The sequence below is a fragment of the Pantherophis guttatus genome, chromosome 6 (genome assembly GCF_059756535.1).
Source record: "Pantherophis guttatus breed Tessera chromosome 6, ASM5975653v1, whole genome shotgun sequence".
In the NCBI taxonomy this organism is placed as follows: Eukaryota; Metazoa; Chordata; class Lepidosauria; order Squamata; family Colubridae; genus Pantherophis; species Pantherophis guttatus.
The window spans coordinates 71,316,146-71,339,254 of record NC_142068.1 but is presented as its reverse complement, the minus strand read 5'-3'; the positions used below and the strand labels follow the sequence as shown (position 1 = coordinate 71,339,254).

The 23,109-nt window shown below is 38.7% G+C and overlaps 1 protein-coding gene across 15 annotated transcripts in view; it reads left to right on the top strand.

Moving 5' to 3' along the window:
* Positions 1–23,109, top strand: part of LOC117673156 (lysosomal acid lipase/cholesteryl ester hydrolase-like) — a 23,446-nt gene extending 337 nt beyond the window's left edge. The window contains exons 1-10 of one of the 15 annotated variants that reach the window (XM_087871753.1): positions 522–641; positions 2,986–3,088; positions 4,466–4,583; positions 5,363–5,561; positions 7,932–8,041; positions 13,703–13,839; positions 16,356–16,502; positions 19,918–19,989; positions 20,963–21,028; positions 22,224–23,109. In XM_087871753.1, the coding sequence (XP_087727879.1) occupies positions 2,993–3,088; positions 4,466–4,583; positions 5,363–5,561; positions 7,932–8,041; positions 13,703–13,839; positions 16,356–16,502; positions 19,918–19,989; positions 20,963–21,028; positions 22,224–22,454 (1,176 nt within the window). In that variant the 5' untranslated portion in view covers positions 522–641; positions 2,986–2,992 and the 3' untranslated portion in view covers positions 22,455–23,109. Of the gene's footprint in view, positions 1–521; positions 642–721; positions 1,969–2,985; positions 3,089–4,447; positions 4,597–5,362; positions 5,562–7,931; positions 8,042–13,702; positions 13,840–16,355; positions 16,503–19,917; positions 19,990–20,962; positions 21,029–22,223 lie in introns of those variants that run through there. The other 14 variants (XM_034430350.3, XM_087871756.1, XM_087871752.1 and 11 more) reach the window with 14 other exon arrangements.

The following is a 23,109-nucleotide window of genomic DNA, read 5'->3' as shown; positions in this document are numbered from 1 at the left end:
AATGGTTCCCTAATGGTTCCCAGGGGCTTGATTTGAAGACAGTTTCACATTTGCATTCCATTATTAGCATTTCAAAAAAAAAAGCTCTGACCATTTAATAGCATAGAAAAATAATATATGTTGTTGCTGTTGCTAAGGCGGCTTTTTCCCCCCTGAAAAAACAGAATATGTTTTTCTCTTATTCCACAAAGCCTGAAAACCACATTGCAGAATTTTCTCTGAATATTTTATTTTTCCTCACCATTTTAGCTGTAAACCATCCTCTCACAAAACCTCTCCCCTTAATATTGGGATTTTGGGCTGATGTGGATTCATCATCCCCATTCACCAAACTGTATCATTCAAAGTCGAGTATAGAGAAGAGTCCTATTTTCTATCTCTGTTTTGCTGTCCTTATTTAAATAAAAACTGGAACAACCAAACGCCTACCCACACACCCCTTTTAGCATCCCATTTAATCAAATGTTTATGGTTTTCACTGGCAACTGGTTGTTTTCCTATTGTTGTCTGGTTAATTCAGATGGCTGCTGGGTAACAAATTAATATTTTGAAATTATTTTTGTGACACCACTTAAAAGAAGAAGGCATAACCTGTCTTCCCTAATTTTCCATGGGCCTTCCCTCCCTGGGATTCAGCAAGGGTTAGTTGGGGGGCAAAGCTTGGAAAGTGGGCAGAAAAGCAGATTTGTCCTCCTATCATAGTTAAATTGGAGGCAATCTCTAAAAATCTTGAATAAACTTCACTTCCTACTGGGTGGCTGTTTTTTCAGCCCATCTGTCAAAGAGCAAAGCCTCCAGCTTGATACTATCTATTTCTTTCTTCAGAAGAAGGCCAAGATTAATCCTTGACTGGAAAATGAGGTGGCTATGAGGTGCAGAGCAGCTGCATTTCATCCCAGGCCCCATTGGCTGCATAGTCCAAGCTGGTGGGCCCGCTTAGGCCTGTGGTTGGAGCCCTATTTTTGACTTAATGTCATCTAAACTGGTTCAGTTTGCAAAAATTTACCCTCAATCAAGCTAGCCCCATGCTAAACAAATTTGAAATAGTCAGTGTTAAGTATCTTGCTTCAGGGAAAATAGCCTTCATATCTATTTCCTCCTAAACAATTGTGCAACATCTACTGTTTACAAATGGTGTTTTTTTTTCCTCCCCTGCCTTGCACAAGGAAATCAATATGGGGAAGAGTGGGTTATTTAGTCATTTTTCATATATCAAGACTAGTGAGGCCCACAGATGCATAAATTATTGCAGTAATGACCTGCGGGGTGTTAGCTATCCACAATTTGGGCCAAGCCTTTTCTTAAAAATCAAAATGTACAGTACATTTCAAATGAGGCTGTAAAAAAAAACAAACCACCAACTTTGTTAGTGGTTTTGTAAACCTGGTGTAATACTTTCAAGAATTTTAGCTACTCACTTAATGATAAGATCTGTGGGTTATGTACAATCAATTATTCTTGCCATTTTGAAAGTATTTTGAATAATTATAAACCAGAATAATGATGTTGGATTAAGGAGTTAAGCACCGGGAGTAAATGTATTGCCAAACAGAAGGACTAGTTAAAAATGTTTTCATGTGTTTTGTGGAAAAGCATCATTTTTCCCCTCACTTTTTCAGTTATTTTGAAGAATTTCTAAAGAAAAGGGGGTTATTCCCTCTTTCTTATTTCCATTTTCCCTCCTTTAAACAAATATTACAATTGTTTTTTTGTTGGTAAGAATGATATGTCTCCCCCCCTCCATGAAATTACACTTAAATTATATTTATACAGTAGGTTATTTATTTGAAGACAGATATAATTATTAATGCTTGCTGGGGATTATGGGACTTGTAATGCTCAATACATATGAAAGGGGCTGGCCAGGAGTGTTCTCAGGAGGGGATAAAAAAAAAGTCAAGATGGCAGCTCTGGGTGCTCAGTTGAGACCTTGTCTTTTTATTCTGTGACAGACAAGGTTACAGCAAGGTGAGATGGTGTTGGTCGTGATGTTAAAATTTGTTCAAGGCTAAGAATTTTTTTGGAATGCTGGTGGTGTGGCAAAATAAAAATAAAATAATAATAAGAAAAATAGAAGCTGCAGAAAAATAATACAATAAAAATCTGAAAAGAAAGAACTATAGTAAAGGAAAAAGAAAAAGAAAAAAATAAGGGTCTTTATCTTTATACCAGTCCTTGCAAAGAGCCAGATAGGAGACTGTTTCCTCAGATAATCTGAGGGCAGTTTTGTCTTTCAGAGGAAATATGTAAAATGTCAGGCTGGTTAATGTTGTATTTGTGCTGTGACGATTGGCAATGTTAGCAATCAAGGAAGAGCTGAAATGGAGCTTTGGAAGAAGATGATTAGTTAAGTTGCTTAGGATCCCAGCGAGAAGCTAGTGAGATCAGAAAAAGTGATCTCGCAAATGACTGGCTGGTGGAAAAGACTGAAATGTTTGGGAAGGAGAAACCAGAAGTAAAGCTTAACCAAGATGTGGAAGGAAGGAAGGAAGGAAGGAAGGAAGGAAGGAAGGAAGGAAGGAAGGAAGGAAGGAAGGAAGGAAGGAAAGAAGGAAGGAAGGAAGGAAGGAAGGAAGTTTTCTCTTTCATTCTTCTTTTCTGGACTATAAAAGCAAACCCTGAATGAAACTTTTGTTCAGCTTAAGGGAGTAAGTATAAAAAATACCCAAGAGGATAAAAAGGGGATAAAAAAGGGAACAAAGAAGCTGCGTACAAAAATATGTGTCTCTAAATGTACAATAATAATTTGTTCAGTTTGGCTAGTGTATGTAATATAAATCAATTATTTACTTCAAAAGCACACTACATAAATTACAATAATTGTAGTTTGGAAAACAGCATGTACACTTCTTCCTCCTCACCCAAAAATACTGTCAATTGTCCATTGTGGTTGGCTCAAATGAATGGGAACCAACTACTCTTATCAATCTAAAAAATATTTTTGAAGAGTTTCAATGTTTTTTTTCCTGTTTTTAATCTATACAGAGCTAGGATGTGGCTATTTCTTGTAATAGCATGCTTAATCCAGCAGACTGAAAATTCAGAAGGATCTGTAAGCCATTTAAATCCTCAAGAATTCATGACGATTGTAAGTTGTTTATCTGGATGCCTTTGAAAACAGAACATGGGATTCACATGCTAAACTCATGCTTACAATTTCACTTATTTATCTAGCTATATTTCATATTTCTAAACTGCCCATCTCCCTCAAGTTGAGGGAGTGTACAATATACAAGAAATAAAACAATGTATAAAACGTATAAAAAAATAACATTAGAAATTAAAAATGAAATTAGAGTTTAAAATTTCAGATTTATAGAATAATAACAATTAAACATCAAAAGGGGGACAAAATCCTAAAATAACCATTTAGTGTTTGATTATTACAGGCAGGATGGGCTTTCAAGGGACTAGCCAGCCCCATAATTGCTACAGAACCAAGTTTTGATTCCTTTGTGGAAGGCCAAGAAATTGTGTGTGTGTGTGGGGGGGGGGAGGGGTGTTTCCTCAACTCTGGGAGCAAAATGTTCCAAAAAAGGAATCAGCAGCAGAGAAGGCTAACCCTTTATTGAAGACGTATATGAAAACGAAGGAAGAAATGCAAAATAAAGCTTAGGACTTTCTTACTAAAAAAAAGAGAGAGAGGGAGAGAGAGAGAGAGAGAGAAAGACCAGTATTGACCTACCTGTTGCAACAAGGGAGGCTAGAATGGCATTTTAGTAGGGGTATTTTATATTTTGTCAAACTGCCTTTTGGCATTGCATAGAATGCCTAGGAAATGCCTAGGAAATGTGTGAACTATTAAGCATTTTGTACTTTGATATCCCATTTTTGGCATTGTATAGATCAGCATTCCACAACCTTTCTGGCTTTGTGGACTGGCGGGGGAGGGGGGAGGGTAGGGAGAGGGGATGGTTCCATGTGACCGGTGGGTGAGTGTGTGCACCTGTGTAGTCCATTTTGCGAGCGGCAGGCACATACGTCTGCCACTTGCACAAATGAAGCTTCGTGTATGCACGTGCTTGCCCACTGCTCACGCAGCTGGAGCTGTACACATATACACGCTCGCCTGCCACTTCCATAGGCCAGTTCCAAATGGGCCACAACCAGGTACTGGGCCACAGCCTGGGGGTTGGGGACCCCTGGCTATAGATTTTCTAGGCATTCTATAAAATGCCTAATTTCACAGATTGATGGTAACGGAGTAAAGCAGATGTGAAGATTCTGATGTCTAGAGCAAGATTGGTTGTGATACTCCCAATATTCATCATTTTTGCCCTTTCTATCTTGTAATTCTTCTAGAATTGTTCTCTCATTAAAATTACAAGTGAAGCCACAGAGATGTTGGCTTTGTTTTGGCATTGATAATTCTAATATAGGAACTAGAAATCTTTTGAGTTCTTGATCTAATGAATAATAATGACTATATAACTTATTTTGGCCAAAGATAATATTTTATTTGCAGCCTCAAATTATCCAGTACTGGGGATATTCCAGTGAAGAATATGAAGTCCTGACTGATGATGGCTATTATCTTAAGTTAAACAGAATTATTTCTGGAAAACATTTTCCTCATCTGACAGGTATATCTATAAGGTAATATTTCAAAGGCAGCATTTATAAATGTGAAGTGATAATTGCAGTAGAAGTGATCAAAGCTAATATTTAGTGTATTCCTTGCCACATAATCAACACCCAGATTAGCAGCAATTAACAACAGACAAACAATCAAGCAGAAACCAATACTCTAATCAAGAAATTACCAAGGGGAAAAAAATGACATCTCTACCAATACTGCCAGAGCAACTACTGCATATAATTAGGGAGCAAACCCCACACCCACTTGCACTGATGATATTACCTACTTGGGTAATAAAACATCTGCAAACAAACAACCAAACTCAGAAATCCACAATACTCAACTGCTTTTACAATTGTTGAGAAATATTGCATAGGCTTCTCCAGAAATATGGGGCAGTATCAATAGATGGTTGGAAAATTACTGTAGGGAATTTTCAATTTAATCTGCACCTAGCATACTCCCAGTTAATCCTTATATCTGGATTAGAGCCACCATACATACACCACTCAGTACAGCTAACAAAAATATAGACAGCTTGATGTTTATTTATTTGACAGAGTAGTTGTCAACTTGCAAAGCTTTCAAGTTCGGTTATTCAAACTTTAACCCTTTTGTGTACATAATGGCAGCAGAGTGGAGATAGAATGTAGGATGTTAGGTCCTACTCCCGTATTTCTACTATCTCTCTTGTTCTCAACAATTTGATGAACAGGGATGATATATACTGTATACAACATAGCTAATATGCAATTAGTAATAAAGTCATGATTTCTTTTCCAGGGCCTAAGCCAGTTGTTTTATTAGTACATGGTTTGTTGTTTGAAGGGAGATGTTGGATTGCAAATCTTCCCAGCAACAGTCTGGGATTTTTTCTATCAGATGCTGGCTATGATGTCTGGATAGTAAATATCAGAGGGACCACGTGGTCTAGAAGCCACCAGAAATTTTCAGTTGACCAGCAAGAATTCTGGGAATTCAGGTACATTCAAGAGAGAATACATAGGGACAATGGATAATAAATGTTAAGGAGATACATACTTATATATCTATGTGAACAATTTGACTGAATTATGGAATTATGAACAATATATACTGAAAGCATGGTATGTATGTGAGATTTTTGTGGCACAACTAATATCAAAGTTTTCAGTATTAGAAATTAATTTTGCTTTTAAAATGATATACATTCCAGTACTGGATTTTGTATATAAATGTTGATTTGTATATAGATTTTAAGTGCAAATTGTCAAGAATTAAAGGAATTTGTGTATATCATATGTTCAACAGGGTTATTATACATCATTTTACAATACTCCCTGTAGGAAAGCACTACATAGTGATTTGGAAAATATGCAATGCATAATAAACATGATAAGCTAAAAATAATATAGAAACATAGACATAAAAAATGAAGAAGGGAAAGAAAAAGAAATTCAAAAGCAGTCATCTAACATTCATTAAGCCTGAGTGAAAAAGTGAAGTCTATGACAAGTGATTAAAAGAGCCTAATGAACTTCAGAAGACAGAACATTCCAAAGTGTAGTTGCCATGACAGAAAAAGGATGCCTGCAATTAAGTTCAAAATAGCTTTCTATAGTTCTGGTCCCACCCAGCAATATTCCATTTACCTATTTTGACAACCAAGCAGGTGAAAGAAATATCTGAATGTTTATGGAGTGGAGTGTTTATGGCATTATATCTCTTAAATGTAATCTATTTTAACTGGCAGTCAGCTGAAATGCTTCAACAAAGATGTATCATGCTATGACCAGGCTTCCCACATAAAAACCTATTTGTCACATTTTTTCCTCTATTTCAAAAGGAAAAAAATGATCTCCTAAGATCCCCACAATTTTAGCAGTTGGTAATTTTGCCACAACAGAACAAACAATTTTGCTACCTTGGGGTAGGCTCCCTCAAAAGGCAAGCTACTCTCTTCAGTTCAATTTGAAATAAATTCTAAATTGAACATTTGCTTCACTTATAGGTTGAGTCAGGAGCATGGTAGCTATGAAATCCTAGGCTGGTCCTTGTTTAACAACAATATGCCAAGTTAAAGCCTTCAAGGCTACACTAATTCTGAATTCTAGATTTATTTTGGGATGATGCTAAAGGACAGAGAAACTCTATCTTCCCCTGCAGTCTACTTGCTGGCCTGATGCTGCACTGAGAAATCAAATAGCAGAAGTAGATGAAAATCAATCCAATTTATCCTTCAACCAAATTTCTATAATTGTTAGCTCTACAGAACAAAGTGCACAATTACCATGTGCTTTACTGCTTTAACAGAAAACAGGAAACTTTTCTCAGAACAAAAAGACATAGAGTATATACCATGCAAACCTATAAACCTTACTATCTGCTGGTTGCCTGTTGCACAAAATACATTCCAACAATAATACCTATAATATTTTTTAGGGCAATATTCTCTTTCACAATCAAGATCAATGAAATAATAATGAGAGTTACCTGTGAACTGAACTAGTATAACAGCCACTTCAGCTGACAGGATGGCTCAGAAATCATGCTAAAACTAGATTGTTGATGTCCTACCCATTCACAGGTTTTCTCTCACTCTTGTTTCCCTCTCTTTTCATGAGTGAGAATTAAGATAAGACCATTCCAAATTAATAAAAGAGAAGAAAGAAGAGACTTTTTGTAAATAACTATTATTTTCCATGACCACTTAAAAATGTTTGCACAGGTATTCATTGAATAAAAGGAGCAGTACAATTTTCTAAAATCCTTCTTTGGAATAATAAGTTATTTTAAAAATAGAAGAAGTTGAATTTAGGATCAGTGAGGTAATAATGAGTATCTTGGCACTCTGGATTTACCAAAGAGGACACAAAAGAAGAAAAAGAATGCAGACAATGTTTAAAAAGCAGTTCTTTAAAGGATCAGCTTTGTGTGTTAGTCCCTCATCAAACTGCAGGTACTATTTCCCATGTTTCACAAATGAGGCACAATCATGTCCCATTGTAAGCACTGTTTATATGATGATCTCCATTCCCACCCCACCCCAGGGGAAGGTTACTGCAAAATCCCCATTTCCTCCCAATCAGCTGGGACTTGAGAGGCAGAGAATAGATAGGGGTGGGGCCAGTCAGAATTTTTACTACCGGTTCTCTACTCAATATTTCTGCTACCGGTTCTCCAGAACTGGTCAGAACCTGCTGAAACCCACCTCTGATCTTCACTTTCCAGAGTGCCTTATACTAGCCCATCTCTTTCTCTGGCTTTAGGTAGAGAGAAATTGCAATTCCGTCCTAAGATCCAGAGAAGATAGGCTAGATGAGCAGGATCAACACTGACTTTTGTTTGTGTGCATGTGTCTCTTTGTTAACAGTTTTCATGAAATGGCCATATATGATATCCCAGCAACTATAGCATTCATTCTGCAGAAAACAAAGCAAAATAGATTATATTACTTTGGCCATGGCCAGGGAGGAACACTAGGTAAGTTAAAAATGGACATATGTATTCTTGTCACAATTTGATAAGAATATAAAAAATATAGTGTTTTTGTTTTTTTAAAGCAAGCTTGCATATTAGTCAGAAGACTGCTGTTTTGTTTTTATACCTATTATCCTATACACAGCTTTCTATTGAACTTGTTTTGGAGGTTTCAGAAACTAGAATGTTAGGGGTCTATTTTGAAGACATTTTTAACACTTTTAAAATATCACTGGAGTTGAGAGCTATAGATTTGTTATCAGTTTGCCCCATTTAGATAATTCTCATGTGTCTCAACTCAACTCACAGCTGAGCAGTGAATTACTCAAGTTACAAAACCAGAGCCAAGCTGCTTAGATTTACTGCTTTCCTTTGACAGAAATGCCTTTTGTGCAAGCATTGCTCCTATGTAGTAGGAAGTGAAGGGAAACATTGCAGCTTCTACCAGTTGGAAGGGGGAACTGCAACTTTTCATAGAGAAACTTCAAAGTTGCTCCTTTGAAGCCATAATGTTCTATGAGTGAATGTCACATCTTACTCCAATTTACCACCGGCTTTTCTCTAAAGTTTTTTTTCTTCATTTGTTAGTCTTTAGAATTGGGCCCTACAAATTCAGTTGTCATATCTTCTAAGCTTGTTTCTAAGCTTGTTTCTAAGCTTCTTCTATACTTGTTTTTTTTTTTTTTTTAATTTGATTTATATGCCGCCCTTCTCCGAAGACTCAGGGCGGCTTACAATGTGCTCAGCAATAGCCTTCATCCTTTTGTATATTTATACAAAGTCAGCTTATTGCCCCCACAAACTGGGTCCTCATTTCACCTACCTTAGAAAGGATGGAAGGCTGAGTCAACCTTGAGCCTTGGCGAGATTCGAACCCTGCAGTAATTGCAGGCAGCTGGTCTTAATAAGCTTAATAACAGGGTGCCTTAAACCCCTGTAGTACCAAGGCTCTACCAAGGTTTTTCATTATGCTTGCTTAGTTCTTAGAGCGAAGCTATCCATGCATGATGTGAGAGAGGTTTTCAATTTTTGGCCAGCTTATTGTAGGGCTTGACCTACAATATTGACCTGTCTATTTGAGACAGAATAACTTGGCCATGGTCTCTAGTTGACATCTGTGCCTAAGGGAAGACTAGATTCTCTCTATACCTAGTCCAGCACCTTAATCCCACATCAGACTGGCTCTCAAAAGGAATGTTAGCATTATAAATATATAGCCTTATAAATGCTCAGATTAATGCAGTCTGCTTTCAAACTGGATTATTAACGTGACATCTTACTTGTCATGCAAAAGATTTGTTCACTATGTGTTGTTTCTGTAGTTTGAAAATGAATGGTGTTCTAAATATTCACTCACCCTGTCCTTATATTTACATGTGTGGAGGGGGCGGGGGAGTTTAATAACACTGAGATGGAAAGAAGGAAGAATTTCTTTAGATATTCAGAAGGAATTTGGTATCACCTTTTCAGAATGACAAGTTTGCTTAAAAGGCTTCAGCTTTGTCAGCTGAAGCTCATTTCATCAGATGCAAAGAGTGCCTAGACCAGGGCTGTCAAACTCCCAGCCTGTGGGCTGGATGCATCACATGCTGGCCATGCCCATTCTGGCCATGCCCATGCCCGGTTTAGCAAAAGGGAAAAAAGTCCCTGATCCCACCGTGATGACATGAGTTTGACACCCCTGGCCTAGACTGATGTTGAATTTAAATTGGCATGAAGTTGGAAGGTGGGGGGGAGAAAGAAGAAGATACTATATAGGTTGCTAAATGTATTACAAGCTCCTTATCAATTAAAATTTTAATGTTATTTATTATTTTATTATTTATTTATTTGTCAAGTACGTATTAGATAATATATATAAACATAGATTGGATACATAAAATGAATACAAATAAAGGGAACATTAGGACATGGATGGTAGGCATGCTGGTGCTCTTATGCACGTCCCTTACAGACTTCTTAGGAATGGGGTGAGGTCAACAGTAGACAGTCTTAAGTTAAAATTTTGGGGATTTTGGGATGAAACTGCAGAGTCAGGTAGTGTATTCCAGGCATTGACTGCTCTGTTGCTGAAGTCATATTTTCTGCAATCGAGTTTGGAGCAGTTCACTTTAAGTTTGTATCTATTGTGTGCTCGTGTATTGTTGTGGTTGAAGTTGAAGTAGCATTGACAGGTAGGACATTGTAGCAGATAATTTTATGAGCCACGCTTAGGTCATACTGAAGGCGGTGTAGTTCTAAGTTTTCTAAGCCTAGAATTTCAAATCTGGTGGCATAAGGTATTTTGTTGCGAGCAGAGGAGTGGAGGACTCTTCTTGTGAAATATTTCTGGACACGCTTAATTGTATTAATGTCCTATATGCAGTGCGGGTTCCAGACAGATGAGCTGTATTCAAGAATTGGTCTAGCAAATGTTTTGTATGCTCTGGTTAGTTGTGTAATATTACCGGAAAAGAAGTTATGCAAGATTAGGTTTACAACTCTTAATGCCTTTTTGGCAGTGTTGTTACAGTGGGCTTTGGCACTTAGATCATTAGATATGAGTACTCCAAGGTCCTTGACAGAGTGAGGGTCATCTACAAGGTTGTGTCCACTCAGCTTGTATTTTGTGTTCTGATTCTTTTTGCCAAAGTGTAAGACAGAGCATTGGTTGAGATTTGGAGTTGCCAATTGTTTGACCATTCTGACACAAATTCAAGATCTTTTTGAAGGATAGCAGCATTGTCGGTGGTATTAAATAGTTTTACATCATCAGCGAAGAGAACACAGTTGCTTACAATATGATCGCAAAGGTCATTTATGTATAGTATGAAGAGTGTTGGTCCTAAAACGCTGCCTTGGGGGACACAGCTATTAACAGTCACAGAATTTGATAGGGTGCTCCCTATTTTGATCACTTATTGTCTGTTTGACAGGAACTTGGCTACCCAATTATGTAGAGGTCCAGAGATGCCATAGGATTTTAGTTTTAGAAGTAGTTTGTCATGTACCACTGAAACAAAGGCTTTACAGAAGTCTATGTAAATTGTGTCTATTGCTTTGCTCTGATCGAGATTTGTAGTCCATATGTTTTTGCAGTGTAAAAATTGTAGATTACAGGATAATTTTTTTCTGAATTTTTCTAATTTTTCTAAAAAAAAATTCTGAAACCAAATTGTTTATTAGAGAGTAGGTGGTTTGTTTCTAGGTGGAGGGTAATGAATTGGTTAATGATTGATTCCATGACTTTGCAGGTGATGCAGCATAAAGAGATTGGTCTGTATTTTTCAATTAGGCTGGGGTCTCCCTTTTTGAAGATAGGGATGACCGAGGCTAGTGACCATAGGTTGGGTAGGGAGCTGGTCCTGAAGGACTTTTCCTTCAAAAAGTGGAAAGCTTTTTTAAGAAGTAAGCACATAGTCCATCAGGTCCGATAGATAGAGATGGTTTTAGTCTGTGTAGTGCCTTTTCAATGTTATCTTCTGTGAACTTTATTTGTGTTAAGAGTTATTGTAGTTGTAGTTATTAGTGGTACAACTAGGGCATGAGCCATTGCTATTTACAAAGACTGAGCTGAAGAATGTGTTAAAGAGGTTTGCTTTAACTACTTCATCATTGCATTTGTTACCGTTAGGTCCTTTTAGGGGTGGGATGGATCTCGAGTCTTTAAGTTTGTTGTTTACAAAATTATAGAAGGCACGGTTGGATTTCGTGCGCAGAAGGTTTTCTTCTTGTTTGATGTGGTAATTGGTGCATTCAGTCTTTATTTGGTGGCATATATTTTTGTAGTGGCTTTTAAAGTTAGCTACATAGCCAGTTTTGTTTTTTCGCCAGAGGGATTTATTTTTGGATTGAAGTTTTCTTATTGATATGGGTAATTTGTTTATCCTGGTTTTGGGGGTGATTAGTGGTACATATAGTTTAATAACTATATTGACTTCAAGCAAGAAAATATTATAATGGTCTTCAGCAGTGTTACAGCCAGAGAATAGAAATTGCCAATCAAAAGATGAGAGGTCGGTGTCTATGAGATCATAGTTGGCTTTTTTGAAGTTGTAGTTGAAAATCTCATTATTATGGTGATTTTTGTAAGGGTGTATATTGAGACAAAACTTAATCATGCTGTGGTCACTGTTGGAAAAGGATTCTCTTATTTGTAGTCAATAAATTGAGTTTAAGCTGTTGCAGAAGATGAGGTCAAGGCAGTTGTTAATTACTAGTTGATCTAGACCTAGATTAGTAACAGCATTGTATAGGGTTGTATGGATGGGTTCAGTGGTACATTCATTTATTGTCCAATTAATAAGAGGTAGGTTGAGGTCACCAAGAAAGATGAGAGGATATGGGCAGGAGGCTGCCCACGTTAGTAGTGAAGTTAACTTGTTCACATGTGCGATGTCGTAGTCAGGGTCTTTGTAACATAGTAAGCAGCAAAGTGTGGTGTTTAAGGACAGTTCACAGATGATAGTTTCCGGAAGAGCGAGTTCATGTGCAACTTGAATATTTTTTAGATTTAGTGACTTTTTTTAGAAGATATGTACTCCACTCCCTCTGCTGGTTTTGCAATCAGACCGATAAATGTGATAGTCTCTTACTGTGATAATGGAGTCAGGGAGGGATGCGTTTAGCCATGTTTCACAGACAAATATAATGTCAAATGTAGCAATATTTAATAAGGGGAGCAATTCGGTCATTTTGTTTACTATGCTTCTTGCATTTATTAGTTTGCATTTAAGATCAGTAGTGGTTGGTATTGAGGAAGTAAGGTGCATGCGTATCTAGTTTTGGATGATGGATGGTTGGATGTTTTGGGTGATGGAGGGTTGGATGTTAGGAGATTGATTGTGGGTCTTACTTTTTATGCAGTCAGCACGGTAGTTGATGTATAGGTTAGATACAATGTATTTAAATACAATATCTAAAATGTGTTACAAACCCATTTTGTTTGTTGAGATGCTCTACAACTGCCTTGCTCAGTGGTGCAGTTAGTCTTGTTTTCCCAAAATAGTCGTTTTGAGACCTTCAGTAGAGTTATGATGGTCTGTTCTGGGTGAAAGCTGGAAGGGTAACAGAGAGTTATGTGAAAGTAATTCGGGATGTGTAGTGGTTTGGGGGTCTTTTGCTTTTGAAATAAAATGCCCCATGTATTCTTTGTATTTGCAAAAAGTTAGTTCGGACTGGTTCACAAGAACCAGTAGTAAAACCGGCGGGAGGCCCCGCCCACAGCCCTGGATGTCGTCATTGGTGATCTGCGCATGCGCATGCACAATCCTGTTGCGAACCGGTAGTAAAGGTAAGTAGAACCCACCCCTGCTACAGGCAACTTTATTTCCTGGAACAGTCAAAGTGGTCATGTAGTCACATGGTCACATGGTCATTCCTAGTAGTTTTATGGGAAAGGAAGGCACTGTTTGAGTATCCAGCCTTAACACATGCTACTTCTTTGAATAAAATAGACCCCCCCTCCAGCCGGTCATTGAGTTTGCATAACTTCCTGCCCTTAAGCCTGAATTTTAAAGAAGCTTCCTTTCTTCACAGGAAACAAGAGAATCTTGAAAATGCACTACAGAATTCAGCCCAAAAGTTAAAACTAAACAGAAATAAAACTTGTAATGGTATATAGAGAGCAGTGCAGATATTAGTCATCCTGCAATTTGAAAGCTAAATTCTTCTTCTCTTTTGTAGGATTTATTGCCTTTTCACTCCTGCCTCACCTAGCACAAAAAGTGAAACTCTTTCTGTGTTTTACTCCTGCTTACACATTAAGGGGTATTACAGGACTTCCCAAAGCACTGGGGAAAATTCCTGCTGGACTAAGAAAAGTAAGTATATCTCTTGTTTCTACTAGTATATTAAACTCATTTTTTTCATACAGAAGTTTTGAAAAACCAGGCTCTCTTTTGTTCAGTTTTCTGGAAAAATGAATTAAAAGGATGATTTGTGCATTCAGTGAGATTTATTTATTGATAATTGTAACATAACCTGTTTTTAGTAGAAAAAATAGATCAATTCTAACAATTTTAAAATTACCTATAAGGAGTCTCTCACCACCCAAATATTGCTAAGGAAGTTAAATGTGTTAAACTTTCAGTTTTAGTTGATACTTTCTGGATACTTTAGAATAGAACTGGGCATTTTATGGCCTATGGGTCATATCTGGCCCTTTGACTATCTGGGCCTGGCCTGTGGAGAGGGTGGCAGCATTGGGGAGGCTATGAGGTGGGGATGGTAACCTTCCACAACAGTGTCAGTTTCTCACATGGTCCAGCCATGGTATAGAAAAGGAGTGTCAAACTCTAGGCCCAGGGGCCGCATCCAGCCCATGGGATACTTAGATCTGGCCCACAGGGCCACCCAACAAACAGTGAAGGACCGGCTTGCTGTGCTTCTGCCAGTGAAAACGGGCTGCCAAACTTCATTTTCAGCTGCCAGGGCCTCCTGCCATCCTCTATCAGTGAAAACGGAGCTCTGTTTTCACTGGCAGAGGGATGCAGGAGGCCGTGGCACCTGAAAATGGAGTTCAGGAACCTGCTTTTGCTGGCACTCAGGCCACCATAGGTGCCCCCAACAGGGCAAGTCCCTCCTTTGCAGTGGCAGCAGACAATGGGGTGCACCTGCATGGCTGGCGCATAGATCAGGGTGGTGGCAGCACGTTGGAGAAGCAGAGTGGAGCTGGAGGTCGGTAATTTTCGCTGCATGAAGTCTGTAGCTGCCACATGTTTTTTGGGGGTTTGGCTGGACTTCACACGCACTGAAAAAACACACAGCGGCTGCAGGTATCTTGCGAAAAGGAGGGCGAGATGTGGGCTGGCGCGGAGTCCAGCGGCAATGACGGGTCTCAGCCCTGGCTTGCCTTCCCTGGCATCCAGCCACAGGAGGAAGGTAAGGTCACAGACATGGGATGACAAAAGAGGCGATCGTGGGGGTGGGGGAAATGGGGAGATTAAGGGCCAGGGACTCTGAAGGAGGGGAAACGGGACAATGCATTGCACTTAAGGGAGACCTGGCGATGGCTCCGAGGAAAGGCCAGAGCCAGGGAATGGCACATTCCTCGACCCGGCCGAGGTGGGCAGCGAGCGAGCAGATCTCCTGGGCAAGGCCAGAGCCGGGGAATGGCCCCGGCCCCCGACCCAAGATGAAGGGCGAGTGAGTGGCAACCGGGTGACTGGACGGGAGGGTGTGGCCAGCCAGAAGTCACTACCGGTTCAGCGACCCAGGCCAAATTGCTGCTACCGGTTCACCCAAATCAGGGCAAACCGGCTGAATATCTGCTCCTCTGCTCCTTGAACTCCTTTTCCCTTAAAAAACACCACACAATCATCTAGCCTCTGGCCAATCCAGTCTCCAGGGTTGAAAACGCAGAGGAAGACTCAGGTTAGCATGTCCGAAAATACCTCTACTCTTTTCTAGTGCATGCCAACACACATCACCAACAGGACTGTATTATATATATAGAGGAAAACGATCCCTTGGGGGATGCATATGCTGCAGACTGTAATGATGATGTACTGATATTATCTAAAGTGCAGGCAGGGTTTCTGGGATTGTTTTCTTGCGGAGCTACACTTTTGAACACCATCAAGACCAGGCCCCTATGACTGCCCCCTTTTGTGGGTTCACAACCTAATTATTTCCTCACAGTTGCTCTTCTTTGCACTTTTTCCAAAGTCTCAACATCTTTTTTGTAACGTGGTGACCAAAAGTGGATGCAGTATTCCAGGTGTGGTCTTTTTATCCTGATATTTTTAAATCTTTTCTTTTTATCCTGATCTTTATAAATCCTTCAATACCATTAACTGTGGTATTCTACTGGGCCATCTTCAGGGACACTGAAGATACTTTTAGACTTAATATTTGTATTTCATCTACAGGTAGTCCTTAATGTACAACTATAATGAATCCCAGAATTTGCACTGTAAGTCATGATGATGTATGGCCAGGCGCTGGGCTGGACCCAAATTTATTACTTGTGGTGGCCATTAAGAGAACACCATGGTTGTTAAGTGAATCCACATTTTCCTATGGGTGTTTTTTGCTGGAAACCGGCCCCAAAGGCTAGAAACAGGCCAAAAACATTGTAAATCATGGTCAGCTGGGTGAGCCAGTTTCTAAGTGGTCATGTGATTGTGCATATGTGTGCAGCCATCAGAACTCCAGAACAGGATCCTAAGTGGCTTTTGGAGGGTCTGTCGTAAGTTTGAATGGTCACTATGAGACTGGTCGTTAAGCAAGGACTACCTGTATACATGTGAATGTAGATTTATAATCACAGACTCTCAATGCATAGTCAGGCAGGCAAAGGAAGAACACTTAATATTTATGCATGTTTATTTTACAGCTAATATGGGGCAAGAAGAAATATTATCTTTTAAGTAACAGATTAAAAGCCTTCCTGGCCTATGGATGTAGCCATGCCATGTTTGATAAGCTTTGCCTTCAAGGTATTTTCTTTATGGGAGGATATAATGCAAAAAACCTAAATACAGTAAGTACAGCAAGCGCTACTTTTATTGTAATTTCTATAGCAGAGGTGGGAAAGGAAGAGGAAGAAAGAAAAAATCTTAAATCATCCAAATAACAACAATGTAGTATCTTACACTTGTTTTCCTTTTGTTGGACACAATAAAAGGACAATTAAAGGACACATTTTAACCTATATTTGTACAATATATTTTGAACGCAACTGAACAAACACAGAGTGAAAACCGACTCTTAGAAATCTCTCAATTTGTGTCTGTAGTACCAAAAATGTACAAATAGAGTAATTACAACTAAATATGAAATTATATGGTTGGTTGATATTTGGAGATGAAAAGGTCAAAAGGATTCTTATAGGTGTCAAACTTGCGGCCCACAGCCCAGATGGGTCACGTGCTGGCCACTCCTATGCCTGGTTTAGCAAAGGGGAAAAAAGTCCAGATATGTCACTCACCATGATGATGCGAGTTTGACACCCCTGTCATAGAAGGACAGGAAGGCCTGCTCCCACAAAAATAATAGATATTATTAGAGCAGGGGTGTCAAACTTGCGTTGTCATGTCATCGTCACGTGACGTATCACAACTTTTCCCCACTTTGCTAAACCGGGGTGGGCGTAGCTAACGTGTGATGTATCCGGGCTGCGGGCAGCGAGTTTGACACCCCTGTTTTGGAGTCAATGTTTGAAATTCCCATTTTGTTCACCAAGAGTTTTCACTGAATATTCTCTAGAGAAAAAAAAAATATTACGAATAGGTATAGAAAAATTAAATGTAATAATGATGCCTGGCAAAATCTCTGTTGAACAAAGTATCAGTAAAGTAGAGTTGTTGTTGTTGTTACTTAGATGTACTTCTTACCTTTTCTCCAGAACTTTAAAGTAAGTGTATAGCACTACTTCCTCCAGTTTTCCCACAAAAATAATCCCTGTGCAATAGTTTGGGGTAAAAAAAAAGGTACTGAATTAAATCATGAGATTTCATTGCTGCAGGTGAACTTGATCCTGGGTTCCCTCAGACCAGGGGTCGGCAATCTTAAACGCTCGAAGAGCCACTTGGACTTGTTTCCTACAGAAAAAAAACACACCAGGAGCCACAAAACCTGAATTGGCGTGGCCAACTTGATGTCACTCACTCCCACCCAGCCATACCTACCCAGCCACAAAACTATTCTCTATGTCTCTCTCCCCCTCTCTCCCCTCTCTGTGTCTCTCCCTCTCTTCCACTCTCTCAATCCCTCTGTGTATCACTCTGTAGGTCTCTATGTCTCGCCCCTCCCTTCAGGTGATCGTCCTCCTTCTCCCCCCTCCTCTTGTAACTCCCTGGCCAGGAGCGTTCGCACATGCAGGGAGATTCCAGCCTGAAGTGGCAGGAAGCAAAGGCTGCCTTATGTGCAAATGTGGTGCAAAGGCAGGTACAGGGCAGCTTTGCTCCTGCATTCTCCAGTGACCCTCTGCCTCCTCCTCCTCTCTGGATGCATGCCTCAGCTATGGCTGAGTCGGGAGCTGCGCACAGGCAGGGAGACCTTCCTCAAGCGAGTGCCAAAGCACAGGAAAGGTGTGCGCAGGGCTGGCAGCGGCTCACTTAAGGAGGCTCTGTCCACGTGTGCGCACTCCCAGCTCAACCACAGCCGGCCAGGGGATTACGGGAGGAGGAGGGGCGGAGAGGAGAGTGCAGGAGCGAAGCTGCCCTCTACCTGCTTTCACGCCACATTTGGGTGTAAGGCAGTCTTTGTTTCCTGCCATTTCAGGCTGGAGTCCAAAAAAGAAATAAGAGGGGCGGGGCAAACCAGTGATGGGACAGGGAGCCATGGCAGAGGGCCCAAAGAGCCACTTGTGGCTCCTGAGCCGCGGATTGCCAACCCCTGCCTCAGACCAAAGTTAACATCCAGCCTGGTTTTTGCTTCCATTATTTCCTAAGCAGCAACAGCTCTGGGGAAGCTGGTGGGAGTAGGTTGTAAAAAAAAAAAGTCAAGTGATCAAAGGTGATCAACTCAGTCATATTCAAAACATATAAATAAGGAGCAGGGCTTTTATCACACAGTGGCAGACACCATCTTGACTTTGTAAAACTCCCTATATTCCTCCCCTCCCCCCCATCCTTTTTTTCTTCTTTTTTTGGCATCACCTACATCTTGCAGGATTGTGCTGCCAAAATTCCATCACACATTACTTGGGTGGTTCATTTCTTTTCACTTTTTTTCCTTCATTTAAAATAATTGTGTCCAAAATAGTCCTCCATAAACCCTTCAGGTATTCCTCAGTTGTGTTTTTAGAAGATCAGACCACCTTCCATTCAAATGTATATCGTCTCTTTTCCTAGTTTTGCAAACCTACAGCCTACATGTTTTTCTTTCTTTCTTTTACTAATTGATTTTTTTTTTACCACATACTCTTCTTACGTTCCAAGTCTTAATCTTTTAATTGTGACAGTTAACACCAGGTGGGCCAATAATAACCTCTTCTGCCCTCATCCCAGTGGTGGGATTCAGCCAGTTTGCACCACTTCGGGAGAACCGGTTGTTAACCTGCTGAGCAGTTTGGCAAACTGGTTGTTGGAAGAAATCATTAGGGCAGAGAACCGGTTGTTATATTACTTGAATCCCACCACTGCCTCATCCCATTGATCAATTGAATTAAGACAAAGAGCAGGATAGATACCTGATCTTCTTAGTACATGAACAATGATCTCTGAGCTCAGATTAATAAGATTATTAGGGGAATAATAATGAAGGGAGAATACAAAGATTGCAGTAAGTAACATTGTTTTCAGATTTGGAACCTATCTTATAGGTAATGCAAAACTGTTAAAATGTAGCTTTTTCCTCTGGCACATTCAGTTATAGGGAGGGAACCAATTTCTTGTTAATCTATCCTCAGCTTGTGTTTATATAATGGCATCCTCATTGTTACATACTGACATACGGAGCGCCTATTTGCATACCCGCTGCTGATTGGGTAATCTAGCGGCGGAAAAAATAAACCGCTGTCAAGTGGCCGGCAAGACTGCTGGAGCTCTTTAAAAAGAGAGGCCTGGCAACCTGCCGGCAAGTCTTGCTAATCGCGACCAGGAATAAAAGTGCTGAAACTTCTTTTTGCGTCCCACCTCTTCTATTGCGCCCCCTATCTAACACTCATTATCAGTGTGAAAATTCTATGTTACAAATGATTACTAGCTTTATCCATCATATCCATGTCACATTTAGTATTCCTTTTTAAATGTAATAATGCCGGTAAGATAAATCAGTCTGGCCATAGTTTAGTCTGTAGATCATTAGGGCAACTGAAGCCTAGTTTTACTCTAAGCATGCTCAAGCTATTTTTGCAAACTAAGACTACTAAAGGCTGCTGTTGCCCATATCAACTAGGAGGTATGTACAACACACAGATAGATATTAACATGTAAATTCCTCTTGTTTTCTAGAGTCGAGCAGACGTTTATGTTGGAATTTTTCCTGATTTCACATCTGTTAAAACATTATCCCATTGGGGACAGGTAGAATGTAATTTACATTTTCACTGCAAGAGAGAATCAATATTGTATTTCACAAAATGCTTTGTTTAGTATGCAAGACATTATTTTTATATATTTATATTATTAACATGGCCTATAAAATATTTTTTAAAAATAATTATAAAGTATATTTTATATATTTTTTAAAATATTTCCCTCCTTTCTGCATTTTTAAGAACTAATCACTAGGTTCCAAATCTTTATTCATTTATGTATGAGTGGGCTAAAATGAATTGAGTGCCAACTGCTCAAATAGAATGATTCTGCAAATGTTTCTAAAACATTTTAGATGTTCATCAGTATCTGAACAGGAACTGTCAGAAATGTTATATGAATAGATTCTGACTTGATAAATCCATATTCAGAAATTTGTGTTAAGTGAGGTAGTGCTAAGTATAACAATCCATTCCCAATATTCTTACCTCTTGTTGAATGATGGTATTCGCTTACATACTAATTAAACTCTTGCACAATCAATAATCTTGATCAATAATCTTGATCAGGCACAAGATGACATTTAGGTTCATGTAATTATAGTTGTCAACATTGTGACCTGTATGGCATTGTTTTCTTAATCTTGTTTTGCTTGTATAAGCTTTATGAAGCTTATACTCTGGAAGAAGTAGTAAGAAAATATTCTTAAATAGTGAGACGCCTTGCTGCAGATTTTCAAGCTTGATGCTGGTGAAAGTTTGGAAAAGTACATTTGAACTAAAATCTAGCGGTAAAAGATTCCCCTCTATTTAAACAATGTATTTCATATACATATGTTATACATTATGGCCTTCCATAAAGGTCATATTTTTAATGAACAAATGATTCTTAGTAACAAGGACTTTATGTTGGACTTCAATAGCGTTGATCTCAATAGAACATTTGAAATGAGAATCAGAATATTTAAATACATATTGGCTATTATATTACTTCTACTGAACCCAGCTTTCATTTCTTTTAGGTTATTTATTCCAAGGAATTTAAATATTTTGATCATGGGAAAAAGAACAAAGCCATATATAACAGAGTAAGGATGCTGTAGACAGTCCCACATGAAAAATACAAATTACCGAAATTAGACCTTTTAAAATATGTCCTTTATCTTTTTTCCTGGATTTTATGTTTATTTCTAAATATATAATTTTGTGTATAATTTGTTTTCTAAGAGAGAATTACTTAGGCTGGTAATACTGTAGCTTTGGGCAGAAATCTTTGTGAGGAGGAAAATCCCACTCATCGTACTTATTAAACTTGTTGCTTTGCTTCTATATGCACTGTGTTTCCAGTCTCCATCCATAGCTCAAGTCCTTTAGAAGAGATGTAGAGAGAGCAGCCAGCTTTGTAGGTTTCTTCCTCCCTTGCCAGTGTTTTTGAATATACCAGAGAGAAACCTATTTCCCAGCCTATACATAAGTACAGTTCCAAGAAGATTGCTGGACCTTGTAGAAACGGAGCAACTGGCAACAGCATATTGTTCTTAGACTCCAGAAGGACAGCCTTCCTGATATCCTGAAGCAGTTCTGCTAAATTGGGTTTCATCACCTAGAAAAAGCAACTGGCTTCACCTATCAGCTGGATCCAGACTCAGGCAGACAAAGGGAAGTATGTCGATACCCACCCTTTGAACTGATCTGAGTCCCCAGCTACAGGAGAATCACGATTTCAGGAATACAGGAAGCATACTAAGTAATCTCAGCCAAAGAGTACTGACAAAGTCATTGTTGATATGATTTCCCCTAACTTCCTGCCCTTGCAACTTCTAGAAACAGTTTTTTCCCATTAAAGTGGTATCTATGCAAAATATGCTACCTCCTTGTGTGGAATGAGTAAATGGTTGCATCTTATAAATGCAACCATATGCTACGGCAGGAAACCACCATAATTCTGATTTCTTTTGAACTGTCAAAATGTCTCTTCCTCTTTCTGAGCCATTATCTAAAATCCAATATTAATTATAGTTTGGCTAACACATAAGCATGTTTAATAGTCTATTATATAGAGTCTCACATAGAACTCACATAGAACTGTATTATAAATGGCAGATTGCCATTTATAATACAGGGTTCTTGCTCATAAGGCAGTTTTGCCTACAATCTTTTGGTGCCGGGGATAAGGTGAAAATATTAGTTTCTAGGGCCTGACATTTCTGAATTAGAAAATACCTGAAAATGCAATTGATCCATGAAAGCCATTGCTTTTTTTTCTCCTGTTTTCATCAACAGACAAAACCTCCATTTTATAAAATTGAAGATGTTACAATACCAGTAGCTGTGTGGAGTGGAGGAAGGGATATTGTTGCAACAAAAAAAGATGTCGAATTAATGACTTCTCAAATCACTCATTTGGTTTTCTATAAGAATATTCCTGACTGGCAACATATGGATCCTATCTTGGGCCTAGATATTCCACAACAGCTATATAATGATATACGTAAACTAATGCAGAAGTACTAGGTTTAATTTTAGAGGTGGAACCTAAAAGGAAAAAGCAAGATCTTAAAGCATTCATGTATTTTTGCCATGAATTCTTCAAATCTAATGTTTAAACTATATTGAAAAATATGTCATAAATTAAGTTTTAAAGTTAATTAAGCTATGTTATACCTGTACTCAAAGTTATATGCATGCAAACATGTACATTTCCTGGTCTAAATAACATGAAGTTCCAGGAAACCTTAGATTGGCCAGAAAGGTTAATTTGGAAAAAGTAGTTTAAACTGTATGAAAGCAGATGGTTCTGCTTTCTGTTGAACAGTTAGCTGGTATTTCTTAACATTTGATGAGCATTTTACTCATTTGAATTTTACTTGTATTTGTGATATTAAATTCTTGTTCCATTTACATTTTGTAAGAAATTCATGTTTGTTCATTTTCAAATTCAAATCATTCAGAGTTGATTCCAGTTTTAAAACAGGGTTTTATCTTTTAGTTTTTGGGTCTTATGAAAAGTTTTTGAAGAACAATGGTCTTTCAATTAACAACTAAATATTGTTAGTTCATTTCAGGCTACTTTGTCACTTGTAAGTTTCTATTATTGTTCATGTGGTTTTTTTTTTTTTTGGTTTTTTTTTTGCTATTAAATAAATATTCTTCTATTGATCAATGAAAA